Source organism: Polyergus mexicanus, unplaced genomic scaffold (genome assembly GCF_030449975.1).
Source record: "Polyergus mexicanus isolate NDT 795.1 unplaced genomic scaffold, iyPolMexi1.0 SCAF_165, whole genome shotgun sequence".
NCBI classification, from domain to species: Eukaryota; Metazoa; Arthropoda; class Insecta; order Hymenoptera; family Formicidae; genus Polyergus; species Polyergus mexicanus.
The window spans coordinates 1-18412 of NW_027223485.1; the positions used below are offsets into that span (position 1 = coordinate 1).

The following is an 18412-nucleotide window of genomic DNA, read 5'->3' on the forward strand; positions in this document are numbered from 1 at the left end:
CGTGGCAGAAAGCAGTAATGCAATAAGATTAACGGGTACCTATTTTTTGAAAATTTTATACTTGTATATAAATATATGTGCATATATATGTTTAAATTATAGTTAAAATTATACGTACAATTAAATATTGTATGTTGATTAATAATAATAGTAGAATAACAGGTAACAGAGTGAACAAATGCACAAGATGTAAGACAAGGATGCCTGTTAGACTTAAGTCTAAATAAAGGATTTATAACGGTTCTGCATTGAATAAGCTCTGATTTAATCGATTAGACTAAAAATTAAAAATGTCCGACTTTACAGCAATATTTTAATTATTTAATTTAAAAAAAATGATTGACCACCAAACGTTCTAATTAGGCTACCAATTACCATCAAACGACCACCAAACGATTGGATAATTTTAATTATTAAAAAGTTAAAGTAATCCGGCTAACTTTATGTAGCTCACAATAGAATGTGGAATAGGCAATAGGAATTAAATTTCCGACGCGTTGGATTTCTTATTCCATATTCCATTGTGCGTTGATACACAGTTTCTGATAAGTTGAAATGTAGTTATTTCTGTTGCCTGTGTTATTTCCTGTTCCTTTGCATTGTGCGATAGGCTTTAGCAGTCTAGTAATATATAGAAGTCTGTGCACTCTACAAATAGAAAAATTTTTGAGACTAGATTCTCTATTCATAAGCCAATTGCGTGACACCATGTCTATCTTTGTTTTCTTACTGGACAACTACCTATCCTATATATATGTCTATGAGAGCTCCATAAGATTAGCCGGTCAACATTCACTTTCATAATTTTTTTTTTACGAATCGTTTGTTGGTGATTGTTGGCCTAATTACAACGTTTGTTAGTTAATATTTTTTTTGAAAATATGAAAACAAAATTTTGTGTAAAGTTAGCCGGAAAGATATTTTTGTTTCAAACTTAGTTCAATCTATGCGCAATCATTTGTTGGTCACGGAGAAAACTAATTAAAACGTTTGTTGGTTCACATTTGTCTTGAAAAACAAAAAAAACTAATGCACTCTAATGGAGGGGGGAAGGGAGGGGTGGAGTCGTTTGGAGTATTCCGTATGACGATGCCGTGACATATACGTGAAATTTTAAGTGCGAGAGAATACAGTACAATTATTGTTTACGAACAGCATGAAAAACATAGATTACAATATAGATCTTCGTAATATTTAATGCTAACTCTACTTTTAAAATTATTTATACTGACAGCCATTTTTTACAATGTATTGTAGTTTTTAGTAATGTGTTTAATTTTGTTTAATAATGTAATTATATTTTCGAATAATTGTCAAATTTACAATTTTTATAGTAATAAACACAATAATGCCATTGTATTCCAACTTCACAATAGAATGTCGTAAAAAAAGAACATCTTTTATGTAATTTATGCTTTTTCATAATATTATTATTAGATTAAAAATAGTCTACATGAAATAAGTATGTATTTATTACAATTGTGTGATATAGACAAATCAAAAATTTGCTTATAATATCGCTATTGTTCATTATAAACGTTCTTATTATTTAATATTTTATTTAAGTAAATTAACATTACTTAAATATTAATACCACTAAACTATTACTAATATTATTAATATTATTAGTACTAGTATTAATATTAATAGTACTAGTGTACTCTCACTAGAGATATCACGCTGTTAGATTTCTACTCGAGAGAGTTTTCGATTATTATATATATATATAATAATCGAATGTAATTATAATATTAGATATGTATTTATAATATTCCATTAATAAATACTGTATAGTACCAAATATGATATACACATAGAGCAAAGTTTATCAGAGGCAAAGCATATCGAACTATTTATGATGACATTCAATACCATTAATGAGTAATGCTCAGAGGCCTAGTAATTTTTTTTCCTGTTAACTATACGTGTACAATATTTATTCAATTTAGTATTCAGCAAATACTATGCAGCGACAGGTTTGAGCAAAACTCCTTGTATCATAGAAAATGATGTAAATATATAAAAAAGTTATTCAGAGATGATAAAATTTTTAATCGATAATATGTATAACATCATCATTATATCATCTTTCTTTCAAACTTACTGTATGACTACTTGTCCATTAAAAAAAAATCCTGTGATAATCTCTAGTAATATATTATAATTAATAAGATTACTGATGCTTTACTGCATAATATTGAATTATTATATTATAAATAAAAAAATATGAAATTTTTTTATTGCATCAAAATAAATTAATTTTTGTCATATGCCATCACTCGTGTTTGATAGTATAGATTGGTAAAATAGAGCAGAATTCTTTTTTCGAGATTTGTTGATTAACAAATAGCCACAAATACAATTGATTAAGTAAATCTTAATCAATTGTAAAAAAATTTATTTTTGTTGGAAATATATGTAGAATATATAGATTTAATTACATATGAATTTACTACAAGTAAGCAGCAAAAAAAGAGATTTTTCGCAATATTTTACTAATACATATTATTAACGCAATATTATTAATGCATTAATGATGATATACAAAAAAAACTAATTTGTTTTTATATATTTAGTAAGAAAACAAAATCACTTTTTTGCTTCTGATATCACATTACAATATCGTTGCAATGAGAAACAGGAGCTTTATAGTAAGATTTGCAAATTGACTATCTTGATATAATTCATGTTGACTTTATAATTTGACAATTTATAATAAAAAAAATATTTTTAGAATATTTTTATAATAAAATTCCTCTTAAATAATTTTAATAAATTATTAATTATTAGCTAATGCATCTGTTGATAATAATTATACAATTCATTATAAAGTATTCATTATAAAAGTCCATTTGTAATCTAATCATATATTCAAATTGTTACACATAAGTGAGATGTTCAATATTGGATTTTTTTTAGCTCTAGAAACAAGATAATAAATAATAATAATATTAATAAATTGACAATATCTCTGTGACAATCATACCTTTAATGAGATATATTGTTAAAAAGATAGGCTATATGAATTTAAACGAATCCCTTATGCTTTTAACCAAGTGAATCAATGGCTGTAGTATTAAGACCATTCTGGTTAATAGTAGTCTTAAATTGTTCTGGTACCGGATATTCACTCTGTAATGTAATATATTTATATAATTGCAAGAATTACGAACGCACATCTGCAAATTAATTGAAAAAAAAAACTTACATAATCTCCATTGGCTTTGGGTACCATAACATTCATTTCACTAGATTTGCTAGTAATGAGTTCGACATTCAGAGATTCTGTGTTTAAATACATTTGACAACCATCCGTTTTGTCAATGGAAATCGTAGGTACCTTCCCAAGAACCTGTAAGTATATAAAAAAGATTATATTGTTAAAAATTAGGATTATATACTGGTACCATATCCCCAACCCCCAACATTCAGAGAAGCTAGCAATATATTCAGAATGAATAACAATTGCTAGTGCATGCTAGCTTCTCGGGTTTGTTGAACATTATGTTGAACATATCAGCAATGGAAGATTTGACAATTCTTTGAATTTTATACACAATTTATCTATATTAGTCGAACAAAACTGTTTATAAAAATGCCGTGGAAAATTGGTGAGGTTGCTTTTATATTGTTTACATTAATACCTTAGATTTAAAACAATGATCTGTACTGAAGAAATCTATTTTCCAAAGAATTCAACGAATGGAAACCTTTAGGTGGAAATTTCGAAACTATAGCAGTCACATGCGAAAGAACTTGGAAGGAATGTGTAATCGCGGTGGCAAATTATTTATGGTGCGAAGTGGTGTCCGATGTCGTTGATTATTTAACAAAAGAAGAAATGATATGGGTAAGAAAAGCAACATAATTATTCTATACATTATTAATACACAATTAACTTTTTAAATTTTGTTTTAAAAATTTTCTAAAAATATAATTTATTTTTGTGTCTCAAATTTTTTGTTAAATTTAGGCTTTCTCCTAAAGTATCAAGTTATTCTCAAGAATAATTTTGTATTTCATGTCTCTCTAATATTTAAAGGTTCTTGTGACAGCGATAGCTATCGCTTCTACGATACTTATCCGTATGAAATATTGCAAAAAGATACATGCGGAAAATATTGTATTAAATAAACAAATATTAAATAAAGTTGGACATAAAATTCACGATTTAGAATTGAAGATCAATGTCTTAACATATAAAATGCAATATGGAACATGGCCATTACCACATCAAATCTACGATTTAAACCCCCAAAAAATGCGGAATAAAATGACCTTACCCAACCCGAATAATCGGAAAAAGCATGTGTCTCAAAAGTATATAAAGAAGTTAAAAGTATTAATTAATTAATTTTCAATAAATTAAATTAAGAAATAGTAAATAGACTTCGTTTATATGTATGCAATAATATTATGTTTCACACACAGTCATGTAAAAAGCAATATGTATACACTCCTTATTCAAACGCCTTTGTTTTGTTCTTAGTAAAATTGATTAATGTTTTTGACATAGAGAAAGTAATCTTTTAATCTTTTTGACATAGAGAAAGTAATCTTTCTAAAAATGAAGATTCCATATTACAATGGCAAAATGTACAATTTTTACCTTTAAATTTGAGCGAAATTAATCGTCAATTTTCAAGAACGCTCTTAACACAGAATGGCAAATATTCAACATATTCGACGAACAATACATGTAATTTATGCCAAAAATTCACAGATACTGTCCATAAATGTAAATCGTTTCTTAAAGAATTGGAATATAACAATAAACGTTTGCATTCTTTGAGTAATTCAGAAATTTCGTCAGAAATGAGTAAAGCTTCTTCTTTGAAAATTGCTGATTCGGCAAAACAGGTAAGATTATTAATCACTATATTTAGATCAGCTGGCAAATAATTGTGTATAATCTAATAATTTTATATTTTTTATATATTCCAGATAGCTTTTTTTATGACAAAAAAAAGAAAAGCATCTCATGATGCTTATATAATAAAGAAAGAAGAAAAAATAAACAAAATGAAATGTATGAAAAAAGAAAAGGACAAAATGATACAAAATGTTACAGAATTATTTAGTCAAAGTAACGTAAATATGTCTACTGACGTTGCAGTTTTAACAAATAATGATGCATTATTGAAGGAATTTGTTTCAATTTTTCCAATAAGTCAACCAACGCATAATGTACAATCTTCCCGGGAAATTCTATACGAAGTTAAAAAGAGACTTCGTAGTTTACATAATGTATTGCGAACCTATCAGGACATAAGCCGATCTTCGGAAAGACACAAGTCAATAGATAAAATCAATGAAATTGATACATTTACAATCATTGAAAAAACTGATGAAAATAAAATTGATATAAATTGCAATGGCAATTCAAAGAAAAATTTGCCGCGAATACAATGCTCGGTTGTAAGCAGTTCCGAATATTTTGAATTTGATTGCTCAGAAGAAAGTTCATCTTCCTTAACTGAATATTCATCGAATATGTCTAAAGCATATCAATATTCCGATGATGTCATATTGCAAAATGAAGATGTAACAAAAACAACTTTATTTAATCATAGAAAAAAGATACCCGAAGTAATATCAAGAAAAATATGCTACATTTCATCACCCGAATCTTTCGAAGATCAAAATATTCAAATCCAAAATAAAGTACCTTCAATTAAAAACTTTACTATTAAAAAATGTAGGGATATATTTGATATAGAACAATGCCAAGAGAATGTGATAACATCTCAAAAAAATGATCGAAACAAAATATCAAACGATAATGACAGAGAAGAGAGATCTACAACATTATTGCTTCAAGAAGCTTTACATTTTAAGAAAGCCTTATTAACACGTGTTCAATCAAAAAAAGAGTGTCCAATAGATAGTATAAAAGAGAACAATGTCAAAGATAAATTTTTGGAATTAAATGATAATAATTTTCCTTCCATAATAGTAGATATCAAATTGGAAGAACCAATTACTAATGATTATCATGACAAAATTAATCAATGTTATATTTATTTATAAATGAAACAACGACGCGACTTATTTCCTGAATATTTGCAAAAAATAAATGCATTCACGCATCACGAGAATAAAAGAAATATAGAAAATCAAAATTGTATTTCCGAAACACCTTCACAATATTTTAGCATCACCAATTTGACAATTCCTAATAATAAAATTGGAAATAATGTTTCTTTGAAGCCTCCAGTTTATGAAAAAGTTATTTCAATTGTGATACCAGTCAGGCTAGAATGTCAAAGTGAAATCGATATAAATGAAAAATTAATCCAAACAAAAACTGTTTTAAGAAATATCCAGACTCGTGTAAATTCGCAAAAAAATTTCAGAAAGAACGTCGACAATATAGATAACAATATAGTCGATAAACATTCACTGACGATGCTAAAATTCGAAGATCTTATATTAGAACATATTAAAAACATCAGAGATTACATAGATACTTTTCTTCAAAGCCAAAATAGAGCAATCTCCAAAGCGCACAAAGTGCTTCGGTATCAGAGTAAATGCCATATTTTACGATGTTTAAATGAAACAAGTCACATAGTATTACATAATAGATTGACTGCACCGTCTAACTGTAACAGCAACGATCATGTCGTTAATTCTTTAAACTCATCTAATCTTTTAATAAATGCAGAACCAAATGATAAACAGCAAATTTCTATCAAAGATAATATCTCAAAATGCAATTCAGACATGTATTTAAGAAGAAATCCAAGAATGTTTGTGCCTATAACTCCTATTAAAGATAAGTTCTCTAACAAAAATACTCAGCACTCAGCAACAATAGAATTAAAAAGAAAAGAAGCTGATTTATATCGTCCAGTAACGTTGAAATATTACTATAAAAATCGTTCAAAATCTACAGACAATTTGGATTTGGAAAAATATATTATGACAGACATAAAAAACAGTAAAATAAATAAAAAAAAGAATAGTTGATATAAGTGCGAATTTTCAGAAACATGAGAAACAAACAAATCGTTAAAAGTAAATGCTCGGTAATATTATATATTCCACTTGATGTTGTACCAACTATAAAAATTATTGAAATGCAAAGATTGTTAATGCGATAAATGTGTGACAAAATTTAACCACTACAATTCGATCTTCTGTACCAATTCATGCTTCACAAAAAAATAATAATGTGAAAATAGTATACAATATATTTTTTAAGTCTCTATCAAATGTAAAACATTCACATATTTATTTGATGCAAAAACAACTAATACAAAGGAAATACTAAACACAAATATCATCAAATAAAATAATGAAATATCTGTAAACATTGCACATTTATCATTTCTAACAGAAAAGTATTCAATAGGATATTTATTGCAGACAAATTATATTCCTAACTTAAAATTAAATGTAATATATATATATATAATAAAAAGTATAAAAGTAAGTATCACAACTTATATCTAAAAAGATCAGATTCATTTTTTATGACACCTTGAAAGATAACCAGAGAAAATCGCATCAAACTTATACAATAATAAAAATAAATGTATAAAAATTAAGTTATAATCTACAATTCAAGTTAAATATACTATATCACAAAGGATATCTATTACATCTTTCATACTATCTTAAAAAATTGTTTAGAACTTGCCAAATAAAATATCAAGTATCCATTAACATACAAGAATCCATTATTAACTGTGCTACAAGGGAAAAAAATCTCATAAGAGATGAGGAAATTCTGCAAAGAGATAATGTCTCAATAAATAAACATTTGTGTGTAAAGAAAGCTTTCAATTAAATTAAACGAAAAAAAAAAAAAAAAAAATCTGTTAAGGAATTGGAGAAATGTAATACGACACACCAAGATAATAATGTAATATCAAAGAAAGATTCAGAGATTCTATCTCTAATGAACAAAATGTAAAATTTTTAGCAATTGACAATAAATAACTAGATAAAATATCTATATATGATAATAAATCAGAGAATCTACTCTATGACAGAATTAGTACACAAAGACAAGATATAGATTATTGGAACTACAGAAAAAAATTACAGCCAAATCTTCCATTACAGATGCATATACATTATATATCAATCTTCAACTTACATTAATTGACATGTACAATATTTGTCTAATCACTGTAAATATTTTTAAAATTATTGTTTATTGCATTCTCTTTTATAAGAATATATTTTTCTAAATAATTTTTACACTTTTATATATTAAATCATATTCAAAATATTCTATGCAAATATTCTAAAAAAATTAAGAATGCCAGAAAAAATAATTTCTCATATGACAAAAAAAAGTTCCTTCTTACAACATTTAGCAATATTATTTTTTAAGCATGATTGATGATTTCTATGTTATCTTTTTTTAAAACCGTGATATTATAGCATATACTAGTAACAAATTTATTATTGCATCCATACATACCTGCATCTGCACGCTTTGACAATTAACGAATTCAATACTGGATACAAGAGAATCAAATACAACGGATGATTTACGACAAGAATCCATAATAATGGAATTTACTTTGCCTTTAATAGTAAGTGTACTATCTTGACATCGAAACATATAAATAACATTATTCATTTCCACATTATCAATTACTAAATTTTCTCCTTTGTGATATTCCTATAAAAAAAAAAAAAAAAATGTCTATACATATAATAATGCATAAATTTAAATGCATACAAATAAATAAATAGATATTTATTTATTTAATTATTTATTGTGAAATATTAATTACCTACCACAAGCCATTTTTTACCATCTCGAGCAAAGACTGGTGGTTTGTCAATAGGTACATTCGCCAATAACACATTTTTTATTGGTGTCATATTAATACCTGCTGGTGCTTTAAATGGTGCAGGTCCGGATCTCAAAGCAGGATTTTTATGCGTTTGCATATCTGAAGTAACTTTTTTCAAATCTATGATATAAATATTAAATATCGTAATGTGCATAAAGATTATAATATCATAAAAAGCGAAATTATAAAAAGAATGACATACAACAAAAATAAATAAATAAATATTTACTTTTCGTGATATTTTCTCCTTGATTGATCTGAGCAAAGAGGGCGCTTCTGTCATCATTTATCACCGATGAAATATCTTCAATTGGCATCGAGGGAGGTGGAGGAGGTGGTATACCCACAGGTGCAATACTAGTTTTTCCCCATATTAAACCTGTTGTATGATGTTGGCGAACGTATTGTTGCAGATCGGTCAACGTTTGTGCCCACGTTTTACACCAATCTATGTGTATTTTATCCCTATAGATAGCAAAAATTATAGCGCTTGGATTTTTATTTGAAATTTTGAAACAAATAACTAGAAAAATTTTACTTTTCTTTCCAATCTTTTAATACACGATTGGTATAAAATTGACCAGCGTCATTCATTTCTTTTATATATGGAGCAGGTGTAGGAGACACAGCAACCCATCCTAAAGCCGGAATACTTTCACTAATTGCCGATAAGTGATTAAAAAATGGAGATCCACGATTTCTTTCGCGAAATTCTTGAATCTGCTGAATCTGCACAGACATAGGCGCAAGCAGAGATATTTGTTCAGATTGATTTACTGGTGCAGTACGGTTTGCCGCCGTTTGCACGAATTGAAGTTGAATTCTAAAATTAATCAAAATATATTTATTAATATAATATAATATAATTTATAACATATTTATATGTGCATTTTGATTATACGATATTTCATCAAGAGAAAATGCTAACTGAAAAGCCTTCTCCACAAGCTTGCTATGAATAGCTACATCACCACCAATCTTTTGGCTTAATTCTAAGTATTTTTTGACTGGTCCATTCAAAAGATCTTCATATCCAGCTATAGACATGTTTATTGGCTGATTCAAAATTATCTCTGGCTTTGTGGATTTCTTGGAAGAAGATATATTTGTTTGCAGCGTCTTGAGTTTGGACTGCACAGTGTATTTTTTCGAATCGTTTTGTTATGTTTTCCAGCCGATTCAGCAATTCTTCTAGATGTTCTTCTTTGTCACTACTCTCACAACCTGTAATTTATTTTGCATACAAATGTATTGATGCTTATATAGATTTTAATATTAAAATATTATTCATTCACTTGCGTTTAATCATAAGAATAAAATTAATAAATAAATAGTAAAAGAATAAAGAGTAATAAAATTGTTTTCCAAAGAAATTCGAAAATATCTGAAAATCTCAAATGCTTGAAATGCTTCATCAAGTACTTGGAACACGTTCATAAATAATTATTAGTATAATCCAACTGTCATGTTAAAAACAATATGTAAATATATATGTGTGTATGTGTACATATATATATTTATATGTGTATAGGATGTTTTATATAAACACACATGTTACAAGATGTTTTCTCTGAAATCTGATGTTATACAAAAAATATTTCAGACAAAGTTTATAAAAGGTTTTGAGAGCCAAAAAAAATTAATTGAATTTTAATTAAAATTATTTTTTTTAAGGTTTATGGAAAAGTTAACCTACTTTTTTTAATGCAACCATCCTAATTTTTTATATAAATTGATTTCTCCCAATATTAGATATAAAAAGATATAGGAATAGGATGACCAAAAATTGAATAATTCACAAGATATTTTATATTTTAATTTCATAATTTTATATTAAACTATAAAATAATTTTACACGAACTATAAAATATTTCGTAAATTATTCAATTTTTAGTCTCATTCTAGCCTTAAAGAACTTTTTAGGCAGAATATTGAGGGGAATCAATTTATATAAAAAAATTAGAGTAGATATTTAAAAAAACTAGGTTAACCTTTTCATGGCTTTTGGAAAATTATCTTATTTAAAATTTAAGATTATCGGTTTTTTTTCTCTCTCAAAATCCTATAAATTTTGTCTGAAACTTTTTTTGTATGATGTCAAGTTTTGGAAAGAACACCTTGTAACACTTTATGTGAAACATAAGTTATACAGGGTGGGGCATTTATATTGAGACACCTAAATATCTAAAATAAAGCAAGATAGAAAGAAACGTTTCAGACAAAAGTTGTTCGGTTCTAAGGGGGTCATAAGATGGTGCCATTAGTTTGATCTTGGGTAGAGGCGCTTCGGACATTTCAATGTCAATCTCTTGTTTTATCTTCTTTACACCAATTGATGTCTCTCATTTTTTGAGCTTAAAATATTAAGGTAATATTATTGCAAAATAAATAATTTTATGAGATATTTCATAGTTTATGTAAAATTATGTCGAAGTAAAGTAATAAAATAAAGTATAAAATATCTCGTAAACTATTAAACTTTTGGCCATCAAAGCCTTATAACTTTTTATGAGATGCAGAATATTGCAAGGAATCGATTTATGTAAAAAAATTGGGATGTTTCCATTTAAAAAAACAAGATTGACATTGAAATCTCCGAAACACCTCCACTCAAGGTCAAACTGGCATCATCTTATGACCCTCTTAGAACCGAACAACTTTTTGTCTGAAACATTTCTTTCTATCTTGCTTTATTTTTTTAGATATTTAGGTGTCTCAATATAAATGCCCCATCCTGTATACACATTTAATTTAATTTTTTTGTTAAAATATTATCTGCCTTGTAAAAAATCCTACAATATTTTTTACCAGTGGTGTTGCATCTATTAGATTTTCTGAAAATTGGCAAGGAACTGAAAGATATCTCAAATGATGTCCACGAAATGTGAGAATACTCCCGACTATTATTAGAAAAACCGTTAATATCTCATACAAATATATTTATACTTACGCACATAAATACGCGCAACAAATCATTTATAATATAATATAATTGCAATATGGGTGAGGCAAATAAAACGTTACAAGTCAATAACTCTAAAAACATTTGTTGAATCGAAAAGTTGTTCATGAGAAAGTTTCATGTATTCGAAGAACCTTTCTAACCATGTAAACATAAAATCACTCCCGCTCCCTCTTCAAGGGAGAAAGGAATAATTTTATAATTTTAAATGGAACCCCCTATAAAATGTTACATATTTCGATTCTATGAAAAAAATGTAAATTTTATCTGAAACATTTATTTGAAAAATGCTTCTATCAAAAATTATAAGCATTTAAACTTTAAAGTAATGTGCATTCAAATTAATGATAAAATTAAATAAAAGACCATAGTTTGTTTTTTACTTTATTAAATGTTCGAACTGTTATCTATTCTCATCTAAACACTTATTAATTCTTTCTACAAAATTTTGTCTAACTCTAAACAATATTTCTAGAGTCACGCTAATGCAAACTTTGTAGAAAGAATTAATAAGTGTTTAGATGAGAATAGATAACAGTTCGAACATTTAATAAAGTAAAAAATAAAAAAACTATAATCTTACATTTAATTTATGATTTTATTAATAGTTTGAATGCATTCTACTTTAAAGTTTAAATGCTTATAACTTTTGATAAAAGCATTTTTCAAACATGTTTCAGATAAAATTTACTTATTCTTTTAGGTAGAATCAAAATATGTAACAATCAAAATATGTTTTATAGAGGGTTCCATTTAAAATTATAAAATTATCTCCCGCTCCCCTTAAAGTGGGCGACTTTATATTTATGTAGTTAGAAATGCCCCTCGAATACAAAACTTTCTCACGAATAACTTTTTGATTCGACAAATATTTTTAGAGTTATTGGTTTGTAACGTTTTATTTGCCTCACCTTATATAATTAGGATGTTATAATAATTGTAAGAAGATTCCGTCATCATATGTATCTAAATATATATGATATATATTACATAGAATTCAGAGAAATGATATATTGTAATTATATATCATATTATTACATTTTATTATCATATCATTCATCATATTATTATGGATTGACTAATTCATTCTTTGCTTTCTCTTTTTTTATGTATAGTATGCATTTTTATACAATATATAGTATGCATATGAGCGAGACAAATATTTGGCACAAATGACATACCAAAGTCGAGAATAAAATACAAAATTCTTCCCTTGTCAGATGACTGTTCTTATTGCTATAGTATCCATACATACTAAACTCCGCCTACATATATTTAATGTATTTTGTAGCATCGCCATTTTATAAAGTTTTTCACAACAAATTGTATAAAATAAACTATATAGTTTAAAGCACAGATTGTATATTAAAATATTATATATTAGAATATTAGAATATTATATATTACGCAGACTGTCTAATTAACAATTTTAGTTTAATATTTTGAATCCTCTGTTGAAATTGTATCAGAAATTAAATTGATAAAAATAAATACTATATGTAGAGCTAATTTGTGACTCGCGAGATAAAGTGGATGACTTGGACTCCTGAACCACGCAACATATGCATATAATAAACAAATAAACGATTGGAAATTCAAGCGAGCCCTAACCAGTGATGCGCTGCCGTGGGATTTTTTCCCATGTAGGAATCTCTGTGCGCATCTGCGCATGCGTAAGTCGACGTCACAGCTAGACGTCAGCTGCATCTACGGACGTATCTGGCTGCAACATTAGGCATATAAGGGTTCCCTTGTAGATTTCTTGCATTTTTTTAATAGTGAAATGATAACGCATTGTAATCTTGTCTTTTTATTACTATTTATATTAAATATATTCTATTTCTTTGATAGAAACTTTCTTCTTTCCTTGCAACTTCTTTTCCATTTCTTTTCTCGCTGAGGGGGGTCTAACGATACTTTATATTTGATCAAATTATATACGTTAGTGAGGATTTACAGTGTTTGCTTAGAGCGCATGCGCGACTTTATTCCCACGACACCGCATCACTGGTCCTAACTGGTGTGCATCGGTCCTAGTGGGTCGAATCTCACTCTATGCTCTGTAGAATTCTGCACAGCTTGTAACAAATCGGAGAAAAATCTGTGCCGCCTTAAAGCTAGCTCATATCACGAGTGACTGTCGCTGGCGGTTCCTGCATGCCACTGCATCCAAATGCTCATTTTTTATTTAATCTGCGATAACTCAGTAACAAAAAACGTAGATAAATTTAAAAAAAAAAAAAAAAAAAGGATTTTATGGAGAAAACTTTATGTTTTTACATTAGAAAATCGAAAATTTTTGCAATTTTTTGGGGGGCATGCGACTGGCCCACAAAGTGAGAAAAAAATTTTCCATTTTGTCCAGTTCGTAATTTATTATATGTAAAAATTTCCAAACTCATTCGAAACACAGAAACGCGAAAACAATAATAATCTTTCGAAAATGGAAATTTTAAGCTTTAAAACTCTTTATTTGGATTTACATTTCGTTCATTTTTAACGATGTTATGGCTGATTGAAATTTGCCTATTTAAAAAAAGTAGATATTCCTCTAATTGTGTGAGTAGTTTATATATACATACAAGGTGTCTTTTTGTAACTTTTCACGTCAAATATTGCAAGGAATTGATTTATATAAAAAACTAAGGTGATTTCATTTCAGATTCACCTTTACATAATTTTGAAAAATGACTTTATTGTTAGTTAAAATTCAAGATTATCATTTTTTTCCCTTAAAACCTTATCAATTTTAACTGAAACATTTTTCGCACATCGTCAAGTTTCGAAGAAAATACCTGGTAATACTTCATGTGAAATACTCTGTGTATATACAGGGTGTATCATAATTCGCGGATCACCCGTCATATGCAGGTAGAGCAGATGAAACCGAGAAGAAAAGTCCTTTACCATTTTTTTCTGTAACACTTAATAAAAAGGTTATTATTGAATAAAGTCTGGCAAATCAGCGCTAACTTTTAGCCGGACGCATGTCGGTGCGCCGCGCGCTGTGAAGTTACAGCTGCGCACACTATTAGGCGCGCGGCTCATCAACGTGCGCCCGGCTAAAGACCGACGCTGATTGGCCGAATTTTATTCAATAATAACTCTTATTAAGTGTTATAGAAAAAAATGATAAAGGACTTTTCTTCTTATTTTCTTTTGCTCTACCTGCACATGACGAGTAATCCGCGAATTATGATACACCCTGTATATACACAGGGTGTTTCACATAAAGTATTACCAGGTATTTTCTTCGAAAGTTGACGACGTGCGAAAAATGTTTCAGTTAAAATTGATAAGGTTTTGAGGGGAAAAAAATGATAATCTTAAATTTTAACTAACAATAAAATCATTTTTCAAAATTATGTGAAGGTGAACCTGAAATGAAACCACCTTAATTTTTTATATAAATCAATTCCTCGCAATATTCGGCGTAAAAAGTTACAAAAGTAAAGTATCAAAAATTAATAGTTAAGTTTACGAGATACTTTATACTTTTTAATTCAACATAATTTTCATTATTTTGTGCATAAGAACATTGAGATAAAATAATCGAAAAATAAATATTGTACGAGAGATATTTCATAGTTTATATAAAATTATTGTCAATTAAAGTATAATAAATCTCATAAACTATTAAATTTTTGACTATTTTACTCTTATAATTTTTTATGCCAAATATTATAAGGAATCGATTTATATAAACAAATTAGGATGGTTCCATTTAAAAAAACGAAGACGATCTTGAAATAATCTCATGACCTTCATCCAAGATCAAATCAATGGTTTCATCTTATATCTCCCTCAAAATCACAAAACTTTTATACGAAATATTTTCCGATGAAAGCTTTGGTTTTCGAGAAATATCAATATGTCATTTTAAAAATAAGCCACCTTGCATATATTATACTTTGAATTGATGTGAGAATTTATCTTTGATATAATGTTGTACTCTAACCTTATACCTGGATGTGCTATTGTTGAAAATAGGTATTCATCATTTAGGAAGGATCTTTATGAGTGCCCCTGCGAGGCAGCACGGTCCTTCAAGTCTTCAATCGACAACGGTATGCTGTTGAGTAAACGTTGAATTTTGTGTGCGTCGCATTTCACGATGACTGAACGCATCGAACAAAAAATGTGCATTAAATTTTGCCAAAAACTCGGCCATTCCGTGCATCCACATGATTCATCGCCATATACTTTACAAATCATGTGGATGATTTCCGAGCACGAATGGCCGAATTTTTGGCAAAATGCACACTCTTTGTTCGATGCGTTCAATCATCGTGAAATGCGACGCGCACGAAATTCAACGTTTACTCAACAGCATACCGTTCTCGACTGAAGACTCGAAGGACCGTGCTGCCTGGCAGGGGCACTCATAAAGATCCTCCCTAGATGATGAATACCTATTTTTAACAATAGCACATCCAGGTACAAGGTTAGAATACAAGATCAGACACTTTCCGGACAGATCTCGTATTTTAAAAATTTATTATTTATTAATATGTCCGCGAGAATTATTATTTAATAAATTATAATTAATTATTGAATGTTTCTTTTTCACAGATTACAAAAATTAGTTTTATATGTCTTTTATATAGTAGTTTGATATACGATTAGATCAGATAATGTATGAAGTATAACCACGAAAGGATATAATTCTTCGTACAAAAATTAGATATAAATATAGAATTAAATGTCGTTCGTAATTTTCAAGAAAATTGACTTTGAAAATTGGAATATATATTACGCTTTTTTAAGCTTAAATAATTTATAACGATCTTTCGTCATACATCATTGAATTCGTCTCGACAGCAACTATTAATACATAAACATAAAAGCATCATTAGTATTAAAACCATAACATCATTTTCGTTTTCCAATTCAGTATTTCTCCAAACAATATCTTTTGTCTGAATACTAAGATCTCAATCAACCAAATCTATTCGAATAGATTTTGCCAAGTGCCCAGATTGCCAATATGCTGGCATATTATGCACTTTTTGCTTACTAGAATCCAAATATTAACATTTATTGAAACGCAATTAATATTTCAGTATATTCATATCAAATAGTAACAGTATGGACAGATTTATATAATTTTATAGATGTAACATCGTTATATGCTACATTAATAATGTCACATTTGTAAGGCTACATGTTACTCATTACTGATCCTCGATTCGTAGAAACAAAGGATTACGGGAATCCTAACGAATAGTGATACCTGGTGGCGTTTTCTTAGCCGTCTCGTTTCCGTTCGAACAGGCTTCAAAAACCGAGTCATCGCCTTCGTCCTCCGGTCCATCATCGATCGTCTTTTCTATGTATCCTGATGCATCATAAACATTTGTTTTGATAACGCATTTAGCGCCAAAATTGACATTTTCCATCTGATCTTCAATAATATCAAAATTGCTATTATTTTTCGATTAAATTGCCGGTTTCTTTTTTTATCGAAACAAGATTTGACTTATCTCAATATTGGCATTTTCATTTTGCGCAATCTCGCAAGAATTCTTTATCGTGAAATTAATACGAATTGGGGTGAAGTCCAACGCGGCTGAAAATGTATCTTCCGATCTCTGCAAATTGCCGTTCAACTTATCCGCTTTCATTAGAATTTTAATCTCATCATCTATTTTTGTAAATATTATAGTTACTCTGGGCGATCCAATCGGTGTGTCGTTTGTTTTCGATTTTGTCTCGGCATTTGTTTTCTTCAATATATTGTTACAAATACAGCATTTAAACATTATTCTTATATATCACTTAGCGTTATCACTCGCGATTATTATCGTTACTGCTGCTGTTCCGTCTTCAATATTAGTTACAAATAACATCGATGTACAGTAGTATCATTTCTAATATTACATGTAGACATACACACATATAATTTCCTCTCCAAACTATAGTTTCAAATGTAGTTTCTTGAATATAAATTATACTACTATTATTAATAAAGTCGTAAGCAATTTAACAAACATATATTTAATATAAAACTCGATAATATGAATTCAATAGCTTTATAGTCTATAGTCTACTCTCTAGTTTAAGAGAGATTAGATATATATAAATATTTTGTTTAATTTCTTACATAATCATTGGCACCACCTCGTGAGGGTTGAATATATTTTATTTGAATTGCTGACATAATCTATGAAATATCGATAATATATGAGAATATTTGAACATTTCGTTGCACCGTCAAAGAAACAGATTCCAAAGTGCTGTAAATATCGAATACAACTACTCCTATTTAAAAAAATGCAGAAATACCCGCGTACTTGTAATTTAATAACCAATTAGAAAAATCGAAGCTTGAAAATATCCAATTCTTACTGATACGAATATCGCGGAAAAAAATAAAATTTAAAAAATAACGGAGCGGCAGGGAAAACGGTGACGATGATGAAAACGGAAATAGAGGTAAAGGCGGCGGCTAAAGAAAATACCGGTCCCAACCCGGATTCGACGTTCCCAGTTTCGACCGGCGCAGTACGTCTCGTCTCGTTTTACCTCGCCTTGTTTTGCCATCCTTTATCACACTATGTCATATTTCTTATATTGCAACTGTTTGGACAAGAATCACTATATTTTTACAAGCATTTATATCCGAAAAAGT

General features: G+C 28.4%; 2 protein-coding genes across 2 annotated transcripts; one reads left to right on the forward strand and one right to left on the reverse strand.

Moving 5' to 3' along the window:
* Positions 1-1497: 1497 nt before the first annotated feature.
* LOC138944347 (adenylyl cyclase-associated protein 1-like) lies at positions 1498-17621 on the reverse strand. Its single transcript, XM_070315249.1, is given in 9 exon segments — positions 1498-3132; positions 3209-3352; positions 8438-8641; positions 8761-8939; positions 9049-9284; positions 9358-9642; positions 9748-9936; positions 9938-10043; positions 17015-17621. Coding segments are annotated over 9 exon segments (1956 nt in total). The 5' UTR covers positions 17544-17621; the 3' UTR covers positions 1498-3048.
* On the forward strand, positions 3596-6972 carry LOC138944346 (putative leucine-rich repeat-containing protein DDB_G0290503). The gene is given in 5 exon segments (XM_070315248.1): positions 3596-3611; positions 3717-3850; positions 4043-4320; positions 4548-4860; positions 4945-6972. Coding segments are annotated over 5 exon segments (2769 nt in total).
* Positions 17622-18412: the final 791 nt, after the last annotated feature.